We start from the raw sequence: 18687 nt of genomic DNA, 5'->3' as shown, positions 1-18687 counted from the left end.
CAAAGATAGAAGGAATAAGAGCTCTCAGTAAAGGAGAAGTGAGAGACCCATCTTGCGCAGGAGAAGTAGAAATCCAGGTTCAAGGGCAAGGTCCTTTTGTTTCCGAGACCCAGCTTCAATTTTGCCCTTAGCTTCCACGAGATACCGCAGTACAATGAGGATAAAGCCTCAGTTTTCTGAAGCTGTGTTGAGTTGGGTATCGATCTGTCACCAGAGGAATCCAGATAAATATGGCCGCCCCTTTCTTACTAAGCCGGTGTTGGGTTCTGGAGGTGGACAGGACATCACGTTGGCTCTCAAAGGCTTCGCGGTCTAGGGAAGGTGACAGACAGCCAAACAAGAATTGGAAAATGTGAAGCCCCTTCAGCGAAAGTAATCAGGATGCACAGTTACTTGATTCATTGGAAAAGTAGCTTAAAATGGGAAACTATTGAAAAATTATACTCGAACATTTTATTTATGATTTACGCATAAAATAATAAATTCATTATCTGGCGTTTTAACATGAGGGTGAGGCATTTATTTTTAGCTTTGATCTGTTGTTTCTTATTGAGACCATAGCTAATCATGCGTCAGCCAAGACTTCTATCCAGTTCCTTAAAATGGAGCAAGAATTTAAAACTACTTGCAACACTATCAGAGTGACTTTTGAATTTTTATCACTTTTCCCACCAAAATTCATGGCCACCTTGCCCACGTCCTAATTCGGAGCCCATGTTTTCGTTAGTCAGCATTACCGAGTCTTTCCAAAGCATTCAATTCCATTTTCATACAAACAGCAACACTCATTCCTCCTTGTTTAAAAATTTTAATTTAATATCTAATTAAATAGAGTGAGCGCACTCACAGATAAACCGACATAATTGCGTTTGGGAAAAAACCCAGGGGCTCCTGGCCAGCATGGAGCTAATAGGGAATAGAAGCTGTGGGCATTTAGAGAGCTCCTTATGAGCTGGGCACCTTCAGCCCCGTAAGCGTCCAGCTGACAGGTGTGAGGGAGGGACTGGAAAACATGGACCCACTGAGTCAGGTAATCCAGAGCATTGGTAAGTGGAGGTCAGCCAGGGGAACTGTTACTGCATTCAAGTGGTGCAGGAACTGGTTAGGGGTTGGTGGAGGTTGCAATCAGGGCAGAAACAGGCAGGTAACATGGCATAGGATTCAGTGGGGGAGGACTTCACGGAGGTGGTGTCACTTCAGCTGAGCAGTTAGAGAAGGCATCGCAGGGGGAGGTCCAGGATCATCAGAGGAATGCGTGGCTCATCTGAATAACTGCCCAGTTTATTTATTTTTATTTTTAGTATTTTTTTTATATTTCAAGCTCCTTTATCTCATTTATCTGTTTGCCTGGTCTAGAACACTCGATGGCGAGTCCCTGGGCCAGTGATGAGCATATGCCTTCTTCCTGAGACAAACCACCGAATACTTAGGCCCTGCAGATGTGAGTTCTTGTCACTTTGTCTGTGCCTGGGTCTGAGTCTTGACGCCAAACTGAGTAGAAGCCCAGCCTCTCCTCCTTTACCTGTGTAGCTCTCGCAAGGCTCCCAGGACCTTATTTGTGGCTCATAGAGCAGTCTGCCCCAAGTCACTGGGTTCTCTGTCCACGCTGCTAGCGAGGGCCTGCCCCGGACTTACTGTCACAGTGCTTGTCAGGCTCCTGCCATCCACCTTCGCAGGACCTCTCTGATTCACGACTATCACTTCTTGAGCCTGTCGTCTCTGAGACGGAGCCTGTAAGCCCCCCATGGAATTCAGAATCACGTGTGCTCGTTCATTCCTATATTCACAGCAGCTAACACACTTGTCTACAGAAGAATCTCAGTAAACGTGTGTAGAGTGAATGAATGAGTGAATTTCAAAAGAGACTGTATCTTATAGCCTCAGTACTTGCTGTGTCCCCCTGTGCCTGCGACACCTTCTCTAGCTTTCTATAGGACCGCTCCTCCTGCCCTTCAGCTCCCCGCTTCAGTCACCATGCGGAGTCCTTCACTGACCGTTCAGCTCCCCTTCATCCCTTCCAGGATCCATTTATTAGCTCTAGAAAGAACACTGGCTCTCCAGAGGCGAGTGCCAGGCCTGTTTTGGTTTTCTGCTGATTCTCCACGCCCCGCACTGCACCTGTCACATGGCACCTTCTCCTTGACATGGTAACCGAGTGAATAAATGGATGAATTATGATCCAAGTTCCAGTGGGCAGGGGGGGACCATAGGCTTGCGTCTTCTTCATGCACTTCCCAAGTGCATGACCTTGGGCTGCCGAATGTCACCTAAACTCTTTGGATCTCAGTATCCTCATACATAAAATGGGATGAACATTGTAACTTACTGCCTCTTATGATTAATATGCGGTTTTGATCAGAGAGGGGGTACAAAGCATTTGCTGTGCTACCGTGTGAGTGGTCAGTAAAAATAAGACACTGTCGGGGTGCCTGGGTGGCTCAGTTAAGCATCTGCCTTCGGCTCAGGTCATGATCCCAGGGTCCCAGGATCAAGGCCCGCATCAGGCTCCTTGCTTAGAAGGGAGCCTGCTTCTCCCTCTCCCTCTGCCTCCCCGAGGACAAACATCTGCATAAGATAAAGCTCCTGAACCCCTCACCGTTTTTCACCTGGTTGTCCCCCCAGGAGTCACTGTAGCGGCTGATGCCCTTAAAGGTGTTCGGATGACGTGGATAGAGCGAGTTATGTGAGATGATCGGCAGTCCGGGCGGGAGCCAGTGGTGCTCTTCGCATCACTGCAGATGGAAAACAGCCAGGGGAGAAAGGATGTGCCGCACGTGGGCACAGAGGCCACCCTGGCCCCAGTCTGGTTCCAGGAGACACTCTTGTACTTCTGATCTCCGAAGCCAGGAAGTCCGCTGTGGTGCCCCAGCAGGAGTTGGGATTGTATTAAGGAGCCGACTTGCTCATTTTCTGCCGGATTGTGTCTTCGGGGGCTTGTGTGATGTTTCTCAAGCATGACACAGATCTGAGGAAAACAAAAGTATTGAAAATGGGCTTTTAAAATAGACCAGGCGAACTCCCATCGTCTTATATAAAATGCTTTACAAACGGAGGAGCTGCGGCCGTTGCCGGGGACACCACTGAACAGAGGCTGGCGAGTCTGGGTGCTGGAGAATTTTGCTATTAAAATTTTAGTTGTTTTCTTTTTTAAGATCGTATTTATTTGAGAGAGAGGGAGCACGAGCAGGAGGGAGGGGCAGAGGGAGAGGGAGAAGTAGAGTCCCAGCTGAACAGGGAGCCCACTTGGGACTCGATCCCAGGACCCCAATCATGACCTGAGCGGAAGGCGGACACTTAACTGACTGAGCCACCCAGGTGCCCAAAATTTAGTTTTAAAATCTCCCATAAAAGCATTGATGTTACACTTAGAGGATGGAGTGTGCATTGCCACTTAAAGAATATATTCAGCAAGAATTCACGCTGTGCACAGGCTTTGCTGGCCACGGTAGGAGATCCAGGCATGAGCTGGGCACAGTCTCTGCCGTCTGTGTGTTCACCATTCGCGTAGGAAGCATTTATTGAGCACCTACTGTTTTCAGGCACCGAGTGCCCCTCAAAGTCGTGATTAGCTCTTACTCCCATCCAGCAGCGAAGCATGAGAAGGGCCACGGACACCTAGGAAGCTGGCAAATAGCACTAATGAGGCCAAAACGGACATGATGTAGGGTCATTTGCAAGAACCATGCTTCTCAGTCCCGCGATGAGACAGCTTTCAAGAGAGGAGAAGCCTCATCGTCTGAAGCTCCGTGGGCCCTTCACAGATAAAGCCCTTTGCATGGAAGCAGAGTTAAGGAGAGCAGAGAGGAGGGAGGGAATTCATGCCAGGCCTATAGCAAGTTTTATTTTGTGGAATGCTCACAGCAACCCTGGGAAGTAGATGATTTTATTGCTCCTTGCCAAATTAGGAAACTAAGGCACAGAAATGACCAAGCTCACCTAATACTAGGTGACTATCAGTGATGGGGACAGGGTCCAAACCCCGGTCACCCTCAAAACCCAGGAATTGCCCACCCCCAAGGGTCCCGTCAGAGAATAAGATGGTAGATAAAGGGCTGGCTCCTGGTGCTGCCACTTTGGCACCGTGCAGGTCACGCAAGTCATCTGACCCCTCCCGGACGCAGTCCATTCCATGGCAATAATTATTTGTGCTTGCTTGTTTTCCGGGTTTTGCCAACAGATGGTGAAAATCCTCAAGAACCATAAATAGCTATGAAGATAAGAGAAACTTTGATGATTGGGATTCACCTGTCTTAAGCTCAGTTTCCACACTGTAGCCAATTATACAGCAAAGAAGCCAGACTCCTGCTTAGTTTCCACAACACAGGTCTTTTTAGGATTTAGTTCTTGTTGCCCGTTAACTAGTTATTTTGTTTTTTATCTACCCTGTTGATCACCGTGGAAGTATATTAGCTGTCAGTTGTTAGGTCCCTACTTCTGGGCTCCATGTGTGTCTCATTTCCTCTCTTCTTGATTGAGAATTAGTGCCTCTTGACCCTGGTTTTGCTGTATGTCTCCCGTTTCAATAATCGTAGCATGCTGTCCCCATCCACCAGACTCAGAGCCTGGCCATCCCCAGGGTCACAACCTCTCTTTCTCCTACCATCTCAGCTGGGGGCCGGCCCTCCAGGTCTGGTCTCAGCATCACCTCTCACCTGGACCACTGAGCAGCTTCCCCAGCTGGTCTCTCTGCCTCTACCCTGGGTCCCCACCTCACATTCCCTTCTCCAAACCACAGGCAGGGTACGCTTTTAAAGTTAAGTCCATTTCTGTCATTCTTCCGCTGGGTACCACTCAGTGGCTTCCAGCTGTAGATGGCATGAAATACCCACATCTTCCACCGGCGTGTGAGAACTGTCTACACCCGCGACCTCATTGCTTGTCGCCCGCTCCTCTGTCACCAACCGCCAGCCATAAGGTGCTTTTTCCTTTTGACATTTGCACTTTCTGTGTCCTCTCCCTGGACCTCTCTCCTTCTGGCACTCCACCGGGCTGGCTCATCCCAGCCCCTCCGCTATCAGCTTAAGCATCAGTCCCTCCCAAAGGTCCTTCTTACCTGATTTGAATCAGGTCATACTCTGATCGTGACCTGTTCTTGCCTGGCACTTGTCACATTTTGTGAATGCGTCTGGGTGCATTTGAGTGGGTATTATTCAATGCTTGTATCCCTGTTAGAATGTAAGCTCCACAGTAGTAGGGCCCCCGTCCATTTGGATCACCGCTAGCTACCCGACATCCTACATGCTGCCTGGCAAGTAACACGTACTCAGTAGATACTGGTCACGTTCAAGAATGGCTTGAAGTTAGCAGTTCCTCAGCCAAGAGCCCCAAGACTTCAGTGTGATGCACACACACACACACACACACACACACACACACCCCATCTCAGACTTGCTGGTCAACCTAACAAGCCTGTGCCTCTCCATTGCTTTGTTCCAGGAGCGTCTCGTGCTATCTGTGCTCCCCCGCTTTGTCGTCCTGGAAATGATCAATGACATGACCAATGTTGAAGACGAGCACTTGCAGCACCAGTTCCATCGGATCTACATCCATCGCTATGAGAACGTCAGGTGAGAACCTTGCACCCTCCCCCCGGCTCCGTGAGTGAGCTGGGTGTGCGCCTGCCTGCTCCCATCCGACTGCCATGACTTCTATCTGTGCTCCCCCGCTTTGTCGTCCTGGAAATGATCAATGACATGACCAATGTTGAAGACGAGCACTTGCAGCACCAGTTCCATCGGATCTACATCCATCGCTATGAGAACGTCAGGTGAGAACCTTGCACCGTCCCCCTGGCTCCGTGAGTGAGTGGGTGTGCGCCTGCCTGCTCCCATCCGACTGCCATGACTTTGCCTCAGTTGTCCCCCTGGCTCCGTGAGTGAGTGGGTGTGCGCCTGCCTGCTCCCATCCGACTGCCATGACTTCTGTCTGCCTCAATGTCAAAGCCTTTCTTCATTTGGTTGATTAATTCATTAACCAGCAGCAGAGTTCCTTTCCAAATTGAGGCTCAAGAGGAAAGTCAGAGAAATGCATTTATATTGGCTTGCCCGCCTTTATATTTTGAGTGGAAAAGAAATGTCAGAGAAATGCAATTTATATTGGCTTGCCCGCCTTTATATTTTGAGTGGAAAAGCAAAAACCTTTTACATTATGATTGAAAAAATAATTGCAAGATGTGATCTGGAGAGCTCAGGAGTGATCGTGTAGCTCTTCTTATTTCTCTTATAACTTTCTTTAAAACAAAATAAAAAAGGGTTATAGCTGATTTTTCTTTTGTAAAAATATTTTTGGCCAACCATCCATCCATCCATCCACTACCTAACTACCCACCCACCCCCTCATCCACCCATCCACCCAACTACCCACCCACCCCCATCCACCCATCCACCCAACTACCCACCCACCCCCTCATCCACCCATCCACCCAACTACCCACCCACCCACTCATCCACCCATCCATCCAACTACCCACCCACTCATCTATCCATCCACCAACCCATCCACCCAATTACCCACCCACTCACTCATTCATCCAGCTACCCACCCTTGCACCCAACTACCCACCGACCCACTCATCCATCCATACACGCATTCATCCAACTATCCACCCTTGCACCCAACTACCCACCGACCCACTCATCCATCCATCTACCCACCCTTATGCTCACCCACTCTTCCACCCATCCACCCATCCATCCTTCACCCATCCATCCATCAGTGCTCTCTCTGCCCAGCACTGCCCTGGACAATATGATGTGTACTGAAAAGTCAGAGGTGGGGGCTCCTTGATGGGGCAAAGCAGCTTTAAAATTCCAATTCTGCCTCTTCCTTGTGTGTGACCTTGGGCAGTTTGCATAGCTGAATCTCAGGGCCCTTCTCTGTAAAATGGGCATTTTAATAACCACCTTGCAGGGTCGATGCAGACGATGTGAGTGAAGATATATACAAAGCATAGAATAGAGGTAAGCATATAGTAGAGCATTGGGCATAGTGTAGATGGATTCAGACATGTTTCCTAATTAGAAGCAAAAACAACCTAACCCTGGTTGATTTAAAAGAAGTCTGCAGAAAGGCTGAGTAGTGGCTCACAGAGTAATCAGGGAAGGATGGAGAGGCAGGCTCAGCAGTGGGCCTGAGTGACAGCCGAGCTCTAGGCCAGTGAGGACGCTGCGACCTCTTGGGTTCCTCCTGCAGTCCCCCAGGATTTTCAAGTGGCTGCCTCTGCCCTGCCCCCACTCCCTGCTCCCCCTGCCTCTTTGCATCGCAGGGTAAAGCCTGAGGTGGATGTGTCTGATTGGCTTAGCCCAGTCACTCACCAGAAGTGCCTGGAAAGCAGGTATCTGACATTTTCAGCTTGTACAGTAGAATTATATCTCCCTCCCACTAAATATCATAGGGCGAAAATTCCCAAACGTAGGGGAAAAGTTTATATGTTAAACAGCTCTAAAACTGACCCATGTGCCCTCTTGGTTCCTTTCTTCCTGACTTTGGTCAGAGAGAAGAACTTACCTGCATCTCTGGGCATTCACCTGGCATGCTGGGACACTCTTTTGAAAGGAAGTCCAGCAGAAAGCATGGTTCTAACCCAGCGGCCATGTCCATGGAGGTCATTATCAGAGTTTTGTCCGAGAATAGAGCTACACTGGCTTAGATGCCTGGGTTTGCAAAGCAGCCTTTTGCCAAATAGCCACTCCCATAATAGATACTCCCCAGATCCATGAATTGGTCCCATCGATAATGAGAACCCATCAATACCAGTTATAGACAACAGGCTCAGGGAAGTATCTATAATTATTATACAGTGTGGGATTCTATTTTTAAAGTAAGCAAAGGGTGCAAGTTGATCATAAAAAGAGGAAGACCTAGAGCGAGGGGGGGGGTGGGGGCGATAAGAGAAACCTTCCTAAAAGAGGTGATTCTTATTTGCCTTATTGGAAATTGAGTCAGCTTAGCGAACAATGTCAAAGAAAAGGAATCCTAAACCAGTGATTAGTACGAGTGAAGGCTGAACAGTGAGATCTGTCTGTCTATATCTGTATCTCTACATAATATATATAACATATATATTATATATATAACATATATTATGTATATATGATTATTATTATCTGATATTGATGATTATCATTATTATACTACATATATATACTATATATTTTATATATATATATATATGAAAAGAATATTATGAAGTTCTTGGAGAAAGTGATGGTGGGGGTAGAGTAATTACCCTTAATAAAGAAAAAAATAAACAAGCCTGCACACCCACACCAACATACTTAGGAGCCTTAAGTTCAATAAATGACATGTTTGGCTTTCTTTCTGCACTGATCGGTTTTCAACACCCACACCAACATACTTAGGAGCCTTCAGTTCAATAAATGACATGTTTGGCTTTCTTTCTGCACTGATCGGTTTTCAGTGCTTCCCTTAGTCGAGAACAACTAAAGTGACTTCTGCCCTCCCCACCTCACCCATTTATTTTAAACCCTTAAACGGAGCTCTTAAGCTGGAGATGGACCCTCTTATAGAAGTGCACGCCGCACTGAGTTAGAGTTGGGCTTGCTGCAAGTTGCTAAAATAAGACCAGAGATGAGAAAAGCAGAGGAGGATGGTCCTTAGCCTATGTCTGAAAACAAAGCCAGACCGGCGGCTCTGCCCTGTTCCCCAGCCGCTAGAGCACACCCACTGCAGTGCAGGGAACATTTAAAAATTTTTTTTCCAATCCTGTGTCTGTCTCTTCAGGGCAACCCTCCTAATTCATTCTTTCTTCTCTTTTGCTTACATTGTTGTTTGTCGTTTTGTGACCCTTCCCTAAAAACAGTCTGCTGTAAATGTCTGACTTTTGATTGTATTTCCTACGATTCTTGGCCTCCTGTTGCGTACATAGACATACATGTGTCGGTACAGGGTTTGGTAAGCCGTGTGCGGGGCCCTTCCTGTGCCCAGGGGACTGGGAGCCGGTGGATTAAGCTTCTCATTCCAGAACACACTCTCTGAGCCACATCTCCTGCTAGACTTTGGCTGCATCAGTTTCATCTTTTGGGGCCTCATTTTCCTAATCCAAACACTGCATTGTTTGCAATGGACAGACAGTTTGGATTCTCATGTTGATTTCAGCTCTGTGCATTGAGACTTCCCTGGATTCTCTCTGGAGACCGACCTGGCCGCTTAATGTTTCACTGGAAGCCTTTTGGGCTTCTATTCCCCCCGGCCCCATTCTATTTATTTCTCCTATTTTTTCCCATATATTTAAGATGCTTACATTATTCAGGGTAATACTGTCTGCCCTAACAAATCACTTCCCAATTGCATTGATTTAAATTCAATAACATTTTTTCACACAACTGCCCACTGTTGATGCTCCTGGTCGGCGGGTGACTTGGGGACAAGGCCTCTGAGTTTTATATCCGTGCCCTCCCCTGAGCCTCAGAATTTTTGACATTCAGCTCTTAGAGAAAAAAGGGTAGAATAGGCACACCTGCTTCTTCACCACCTTGGCCCAGAGATGACATGTATCACTTCTGTTCAGATTCCATTGATGAGACCCAAGATTGCATGGCCCTACCCAGACACGAGAGGAAAACAGAGTCCCCAGCACAGCAGCCTTTCCTAGTGACAGGGGAACATGGATTTGGGGGATGGTTAGCTTCCCTCCCAAAGCTCCCTTTCCCTTCCTCTCGCCCAGCCTCACGCCACATACATCGGCACATTTGCGGTGCACATTGCTTGGGTCTACTCAGGAGGCAGATTTGTCTTTCCCTCTCTCAGTGTTAGGGTAGACAGTTCAGTGAACTTTCGTCAGGGATCAGTAAGCCTCAATTTTAGAGGCTTACTCAGTCTACCCGTTTTCTGGGCTGGCTGTTCTTTCCAGCGACCATCACACTGGCCATGTAGACCAGAGTAAAATGCAACTGAATGGGCCCAGAGAACCTGTTGGTTTGTGAGACAGAAATGGCATTATGAAGAATGGCACTCTATTAAACATTCTCAGATTCCCAAAAATTTCCCCAAGGAGTTACGTACCCTCCACTTATAGAGGACTATGTTGTGATTTAAAAGTTACCTACTTGTAGAAAATGGCTCAGCGTTGCTCCAGTGATCTCTTCTTTATTATCAAGAAAATGGAAGCTCACAGAGGTTAAATAAACTTCCGAAGGACGCACAGTTAGAAGAGTCTGCCCAGGGCTCATGTTCCTGGTTAGGAATTGTGTGAAAGCTTTCTTGAAGTCTCTCTATTTGCAGAGTGACTATTAGGTAACAACACTTATTTTTAGCCAAATAAACAACTTATATAAGCAAATTAGATTTGAAAATTAACATGGCCCCTTCAGTACATTCTAAAATGAATATACTCCAAGGTGATTATCATGGAAGGTTCCAAGTTCATACCTAGAATCAGGAGACCTGAGCTGGCGCGCACCACTTGGGGGTAGTAGAATGAGCAATGAGTAACACGAGCAGAGAGGACGAGGACCCTGCTTTCTGTTCTCGACTCGAAGTCAACAAACTGTCATTGTGTGACTGTGACTTACCCAGGTGCTCCTCCATCTTGAAGGTGCGTGCAAATCACTAGGGGCTCCTTTTAAAGCAGATTCTGATCCAGTGGGTCTGGGGTAGGGCTTGAGGCTCTGCATTTCTAACCAGATCCCAAGAGATGCCAGTGGTGGCCATGACCACACCTGAGAAAAAAAGCAGACTTCATTCTGAAGACTTCTGTTGATCAAGTTCAGGAAGCATGTCATGGGGCCAACGTGTGCTAGGCAGTTGGGATACAGAAGTGACTTTCCTCCTGTCTTTTAGTTAGTAGATGGAGCACATTTAGTCTTCAGTGATTGTGTTGTCAAGTGTTAGGTGCCATGGCAGAGGGGCCCGCAGGCTGGGTAGGAGGCCGGAGTAGGAATGACTGGTTGTGCTTGGGGAATTCTCTATAAAAGCAGGGTTTCTACCTAGGAGTGGGTGCTTAAAGGACAAGTAGGAGTTTAATAGTAGCAACAGGAAAGAGAGCTATGCCAGAGAGCGTGTGCGTTATGTTCATTCACTGGTGCATGAGGTAGTGTGTTCGGAAGACCACAAGAAATTTGATGATATTAGATCACTGAGCACGTCTTTTTGACCTTTGATCTCTGCAAATCCATCTCTTCTTTCAATAGGCTCCTTTCAACAGCCCCATCAGGGCTGTGATGGTTCTTTCTGCTCACCACCATCATTCCACCGCCTGGCACAAGTAGGCATTCCATTCTTGTTGCTGAATGAATGAATGAACCATTCTTGGAATAGACAGATAGATATTAATAGTTTTGTGTGAATGGATCTATTGAGTGGGTTGGCCTAGATGATCTATGGGCCCTTCCACTTCCACCTGCCTGGGCAATGACCATCCTTACTTCAGAGGTAGCATACCAGAGTGATAATGAGTATAGATTCCAGAGCTGGGCTACCTGGTTCAGATCCTAGCTTTTCATGTCCATGGGCAAGTTACTCAGGTCTCAGTGTCCTTATCTATAAAATGGAGATGGTCACAGTAGGTCCTATCTCATGGATTGTTACGAGGAGCCAACGGGTTAATACATGTGGCATGTAGGACAGTCCCCAGTAGATACTCTGTGAATATTCCTGCTCCTCTTATTCCCGTTTGTGTCAACAGTTAGGAATGCTTTCAGCTGCAGGTAACAAATGATCGAATTACTGCTCATACTTTCTCCTCCGTTAACTTCTCTAACCTCTCTTCCTTCATTATCTCTTAATGCAATCATTCAATTCTGGAACATTTTTGTAAAATCATAAAAAGGTCTAGCACACTTACGGAGCACCTCCTATGCCAGGCACTGAGCGAGCACTTGCTACCCACCAACGAGGCAAGTGCTATCATTATCTACAGCTTGCCGTAGGCTTAGGGCAGTGCAGGAAGTTACCCGAAGTTCTGGTATTTGTAAGTGGTGAGCTGGGCTCTGAACTCTGATCTGTCTAGACTCCAATCCTATGCACTTGGTCCTATGCACTTGGCAAATGCTGTGCCCTCGGAACGCCATACAGGACAGTGACCGTGTAGTGACTTACCCAGGGGAAACTGTGTATATTCAAAGCTTAAAGTCATCACACCCATGCTTAAACCCCTTCACTAGCTTTCCATCACTCTCACAATGTCTGTGTTCTTGCACCTGGCTTACCACCCCATTTTCAACAATGCCCTGCCGCACATCTCTAACTCACGCACACTCTCTCTCTCTTCCCTCTACTTTTCCCCACCCTGTTGCTCGGTGCTACCCTCTGATGTGCTACCCTCTGACCAGCTGCCCTTGAATTCTTGCAGAGCGGCTGTACCTTTGTCCCACTTCCTCCAGACCCTAACAGGTGCCGAATGCACTGCTCAGACGGCCCAACTTACTCGCTTTACCTTCTGTCTAGTCACAGGGGTCCTTCAAAACTCAGCTGACACTTTGCTGCGTCGGGAAACTCCTGATCCCCTGTAAATGGTCATCCCCCCACGTGTCTTTCTGTCAAAGTACAGCAGTCGCCCCCACCCCGTTATCCGCGGTTTCGGTTTCCCACGGTTAGCTGCAGTCCAGAAGCAGAAGACCCTCCTCTGACTTAGCTTCGGAAGGTAAACAGTAGGCTCACACTGGAGCGCGGTGCCTGCATCATTCCGTCACTCCCCCCTCGCTTCATCTCATTACGGAGGCATTTTGTCATCTCTCATCACAACAACAGTGGGTACAGATGTTTTGAGAGAGAGACCACATTCACATAACTTTTGGTACAGTGTATTGCTATAACTGTTCTGTTGTATTACTGTTGTTGTTAATCTCTTGCTGTGCCTAATTTAGAAATTAAACTCTATCATAGGGGTGCATGCATGGGGGAAAGACTAGTCTCTATAGCGTTCAGTACTATCTGCAGCTTCAGGCATCCCTGGGGGTCTTCGAATGGATCCCCCGCCCCCCCACAGACCTTATAGTCCCCGGATAAGGAGGGGCCACTGTATTCATCTCCTGAGTTGTTCCTGTCTTTCTCCTTGTCTGGCCGTCCTGAGTTCCTACACCGCAAGCATCTTGAGGACACACACTGCATCTTTTTTATTATTTAATCCAACTTCCTAGCACAATGTGTAGCTAGACATATGGTAGATGCACAAATATTTGCTAAAATAATGAAGGCATTAAATAATTAATTCAAACAATAGGTTTAAAACAACAACAACTGGGGCCTGAGGATTCTAAATGAGTCTATGGACGGCTTCAGGGAAGATGCAGATTCCTTGAAATGCAAAACTGTGAATACTTGTGCATTTTTAGGAGAGAGAATTCACAACCTCTATCAGATTATTTTTTTAAATTAATTTATTTTATTTTTTATTTTTTTTGAAGATTTTATTTATTCATTTGACAGAGAGAGATATTGCATTAAAACTAAGTTACACTGATTGTAAGACTCACCATTATTTTATACAACAGTAAGGAAAATAAAAATGAAAAGTTTGACACCCTGTTAAGATGGTATCCTAGCTTCAAAAATGATACAACATGAAAAGTGCCTCTGCTCTTTTTTATGGTCTTTTTCTTTTTTCAAGTTTAATTCCAATATAGTTAACACACAGTGTTGTATTAGTTTCAGGTGTACAATATAGTGATTCAACAATTCCATACATGATTCAGGGCTCATCACAACAAATGCACTCTTGGGGTGCCTGGGTGGCTCAGTCGTTAAGTGTCTGCCTTCAGCTCAGGGCGTGATCCTGGCGTTCTGGGATCGAGCCCCACATCAGGCTCCTCTGCTGGGAGCCTGCTTCTTCCTCTCCCACTCCCCCTGTTTGTGTTCCCTCTCTCACTGGCTGTCTCTCTCTCTCTGTCAAATGGATAAATAAAATCTTAAAACAAAACAAAACAAAAAAAACACCTCCCCTCGGGTGACTGTCAGTTTGTTCTCTATAATGAAGAGTCTGTTTCTTGGTGTGTCTCTCTCCCTTTTTCCCCTTCGCTCATTTTTTTGTTGCTTTGTTTCTTAAATTCCGCATGTGAGTGAGATCGTATGATACTGGTCTTTCTCCGACTGACTTATTTCACTTAGCATTATACTTTCTAGTTCCATCCATGTCACTCCCAATGGCAAGATTTCACTCTTTTTAAAGGCTGAATAATGTTTTATTGCATATACAGACCACATCTTCTTTATCCAGTCATCGATTGATGGACACTTGGGCTGCTTCCATAATTTGGCTATTGTAAATAATACTGCAATAAACATAAGGGTCTATATATTTTTTTCAAATCGACGTTTCCATATTCTTTGGATGAATACTCAGTAGTGGAATTACTGGATCATGTAAATTTTGAGGACTCCATACTGTTTTCCACGGTGGCTGCACCAATTGGCATTCCCAGCAACAGGGCACGAGGCTTTCTTTTGCTCCACACAGAGGGGCCTCTGCTCCCGCCTGGGTCCCTGAGCTGGTGTGGTGAGGAGGGATGGGACAGCGTCCTACAGTGCAGGTGGACAGCCCCAACTCTGCCACGTGCTACGAGGGGACAGTTAGGCGAGTCTCCTTGCCTCTCCGAGCCCCAGTTTGCTCATCTTTGCGGTGGAGTGGCAGCCCCGCAGAGTAACTGGGCGCATGAACTAAGACAGTGCTCATTCAGTACCTTGCTTTCAGAAGGCTTTCAAGGACTACCCCCTTCCCTTACTTTCCTCGTCCCTTATGCCAAACATACGCAGAGCCAAGACCTGACCTCACTTAAATCCTTAGTCGGTATGAGAGTTTTGGGCAATGAACTATTCTGCCTGAGGTCTCCCAGCTCGGCTTCCTATTCCCCTAATTTTTTGAAAAATGCCCCCCTCTATTTGCCTGCAAGCTTAAGTATGTCATTTGCTGCGGATAATGAGATTTTTTTTTTTATTCTTTGTCCTTCCTGTGTTCGTTTCACGCTGTGTTCATGGCATCTGCATTGTTGTTCCTTGTGAAAATAGAGAGGTAATTCATAAGGCTTCATTTCGATTTCCACAACAAATTGATCTGTTCATAGTGACAAATTCCCTTTGGGGTTATTTGCATTGCCCCCACTCCACAGTCCTGCACAGGAGGAAGGGCTTTCCGTTGCCCCCTTGTCCTTCCCGAACCCCTGGGTGGACTCTGTCTGCCGAGATATTTGTTAAACACTGACACGTGCCTCCTGACTCTCCTGACAGGGAGAGCTAGAATCTCAGATCACGGCTGAGTTATTCGGATGGTGTTGACGTCTTCTAGGATGGAGTAAAATATTAATATGCTTTCTCCCCACCCTGTCCCTCCCCTGTTGTCTAGTATTCTTTTTGCAGATGTTAAAGGATTTACCAACCTCTCCACAACCTTGTCCGCCCAGGAGCTGGTCCGGATGCTCAACGAGCTCTTTGCCAGATTTGATCGACTGGCCCATGTGAGTTGAATTTAATTCCCTTCTAGTCTTCTGTGGGAGTGAGGGACTGCATGTGGAATTAGGGAGAGGAGGACTCAGGCTTCATCGCCAATATCTCTTGTCCTGCTTCCTTGTCTCCGGCGTGGACCCCCGAGCCCTGCACCTTCTGGGGACCAATGTTTTGGTTTTTTTTGTTTTTTTTTTTAAAGATTTTATTTATTTATGTGACAGAGAGACAGCCAGTGAGAGAGGGAACACAGCAGGGGGAGTGGGAGAGGAAGAAGCAGGCTCCCAGCCGAGGAGCCCGATGTGGGGCTCGATCCCGGAACGCCGGGATCACGCCCTGAGCCGAAGGCAGGTGCTTAACGACTGCGCTACCCAGGTGCCCCTCTGGGGACCAATGTTAGTTATTTACAGATCTCGGATGGGAGGTTTGTCAGATTAATTTTCCCAATCGAGAGACAGCCGGTTGAGTGACAGGTAAGCCAAAGCCCTTTTTATCTGTTTTCTGCCCCCCCACCCCATCTTTTCCCCCTGCGTGTGGCCAGGTGTCATCCAGCTGCAGCCTCAGTTTGGTTCAGGCAGTGATGGCTGCCTGCAGCTTCCCAGCCAACTCCAGCCGCCTGAAACCAATTAGCCTGTTCTTAAGAGCTGGTGATCCACTGGACCGCCATTTTGTTTGACCTAACCTAACGCCTTTGTTTTTAGCCAACAGGACACTACCTTTATTTTTCAGCTGGCTTGAAAGAACAGGCTACAGGAGATAGCTGTTTGCTATCAGAACTCATGTTCCTAGTCCTAAGCCATTCAAGTTGCGGAAGAATATCTTTGTCACACTGTCCTTTAGAGTGGGCTTTGGGTTCAAACAGGCATGCCTTAATTTCCTCCTTTGTACAGTGTGTCTGTCAGTGCCAACTTCACAGGGCTCTTCACAGAAGCCCATGCAACCACATCAAGTGGGAGCTCCTTTTCCAGAGCATCCAAGTGTCTGAATTTAAGGCTGCCTCCTTCCAACGAGAGCCATTCATACTTGCTTCTGAGTACCTGCTTGGTGTTGTGACCGCGCTATGTGTGGGAATAACAGAAACGCACTTCATCCTTCCTAGAATTAAGTCTAGCCAGGGACACATCAATAAGTGATCAATGTACAATGTGTTGTGTGTATGATGAGGGTGAGTCTGGGATGCTGTGGGAAGGCAGACTCGGCACATAACCCCTGCATCAGAGAAGACTTTCCAGAGAAAGTGATTCTTGGACTGAGTCTTAAAAATGGGAAAACAAATACTGTGGACTACTATGCAGCAACGAAAAGGAGTAAACCACTGAGATGCACGCAGCAGTATCAGTGAGTCTCCAAAGCAATATGCCACATGAAAGAAGCCAGACCGGAAAGCCTAGAAACTTTATGATTGCATTCATAAGACATTCTAGAAAAGGCAAAACTATAAGGACAGAAAAGAGATAAATCGTCACCAGGAGTTGGAGGTGGACAGAGAGGATTGATTGCACAGAAGCATAGGGTGCAGTGACTTGGTGAGTGACGTAGCTCTCCCCATGTGAGCAGGACTGTAGCCTTTATCAAAATAGCCAGCTTTATTGTTTATCAATTATACACCAATTAGCAAAGTGAAGACGACAGGGACGGTCATTTTTTTAAAGATCTATTTATTTATTTCAGAGCATGAGCGGGAGGGGCAGAGGGAGAGAGAGAGAAACTCAAGCAGACTCCGAGCTGAGCACAGAGCCCGACACGGGGCTTAATCCCAGGACCCTGAGATCGCGACCTGAGCCGAAACCAAGAATTGGACGCTTAACCGACTGTACCACCCAGGCGCCCCTGGCAGGGAAGGTCATTTTATGCCAAGGGGAGAACAAAGATAAAGATGCTACCCTGCCAGGGAGCCCGCCTTGTAACCTGTAGCTAGCGGCCACCTGTAAATAGGAGACTTGACATGGCAGAGGACGAGGGGCAAACCGAGCCCAACCCCTCACCCCCATCCCAGCCCCTGGAGAAGGGTTGGGGTTACCTGAAGGGCTGGGAATTTGGAGCTGGGGAAGAACGTATGCCACTTCTTTTTACTGTTGCCCCTTTGGGGCTTGGTGCCAGTTCCCATAGTTCCCCTACTTCATATTACGGTTCTGAATATTTCTGTTCAAAGACCTCAAATGACCAAGAATGGCCCTGCAGGGAGAACCAACAGATGTGACTGGGGTCAATTTTTAGTGTAAACTCCACTGACTCAGGGACGGGGTTGCTAAGTAAAATTTAACCCAAGTTGTTCAACCAACATTTATGGCTAGGTACCCTGCAAGACTCTGGCGAGACAAAACCAGTCCCTGCCCTCAGGAAGCTCACGTCTGGTAGAGGGAGAGCAAATACCTAAGAATTGCAGGACAGTGTGGGTTCAAGCAATAATAGGCACAGAAGTCCTGGTGGAGGAAGGAAGGAGCAGCTGGTGCTTGGGGGGGTGGCGATGGCGGTGTTTTGGTGGCACCCAGAGAAGAGGCTGTGTGCAGGCTGGGTCTTGAGGAACAGCAGAAGCTTTCCTGGTATCAGATTAGACCAAAACAAACAAAGAAAAATACCTTCTAGGCTGAGCTGTGGTGTGCACGCAGGAGAGTGAAAATGCACGAACGTGCTGCTTGTTTGGGGAGCTATAAGAAGCTAAAGATTGGAGAACTTGGCTGGCTTAGTGGGTTAAGACTCTGCGTTTGGCTTAGGTCATGATCCCAGGGTCCTGGGATCGAGCCCCGCGCCCGGCTCTCTGCTCAGTGGGGAGTCTGCTTCTCCCTCTCCCCCCACCTTTGCACATGTGCAGTCTTTCTCTCTCAAATAATAAATAAAATCTTAAAAAAAAAAAGAAAAAGAAGCAGCTCAAGATTACTACAGCATCAAGCGCAGGGACACTGTAGCGAGAAAGGAGCTTGGAGAGGAAGCAGAAGTACGTTTGAAGGGCATGGTGCAACTTTTTAGGGGATGTGAACTTTGTCCTGTAACCGGGCCTACCCCCCCACCCCCCGATTACCTTACGCACAGGTTGTGGCAGGGGCGGGGGGGGGGGCGGGATACACAGCCCGTCAGTCACCAGCGGGTGTAAGAAGCTATTGTCCATCTTTCTGAAATTCTAAGAAAAACTTTTTGAGAAAAAAAATAACAACTGAAGCACAGATCCATGATGGAGTAAAATTATTATTAATTTTGGTAAGACCATTGAACATTCCTCAACTCCCTGGTGTATGTTACTTGTCGTTCTGGGTGTTTGCCCTGAATTCCCTAATTCAGTTCTCACAACAGACCTAC

The 18687-nt window shown here is 47.2% G+C and overlaps 1 protein-coding gene across 1 annotated transcript in view; it reads left to right on the top strand.

Moving 5' to 3' along the window:
* Window positions 1–18687, top strand: part of ADCY8 (adenylate cyclase 8) — a 224618-nt gene that overhangs the window by 76129 nt on the left and 129802 nt on the right. The window contains exons 3-4 of the mRNA XM_040626047.1: window positions 5437–5567; window positions 15296–15407. Coding sequence (XP_040481981.1) covers window positions 5437–5567; window positions 15296–15407 — 243 coding nt within the window. The remainder of the gene's footprint in view (window positions 1–5436; window positions 5568–15295; window positions 15408–18687) is intronic.

Source organism: Ursus maritimus, unplaced genomic scaffold, assembly GCF_017311325.1.
Source record: "Ursus maritimus isolate PB19 unplaced genomic scaffold, ASM1731132v1 scaffold_9, whole genome shotgun sequence".
NCBI lineage: Eukaryota > Metazoa > Chordata > Mammalia > Carnivora > Ursidae > Ursus > Ursus maritimus.
Note: the sequence above shows the minus strand (reverse complement) of the source record. Positions and strands in the feature narration are given on the sequence as shown.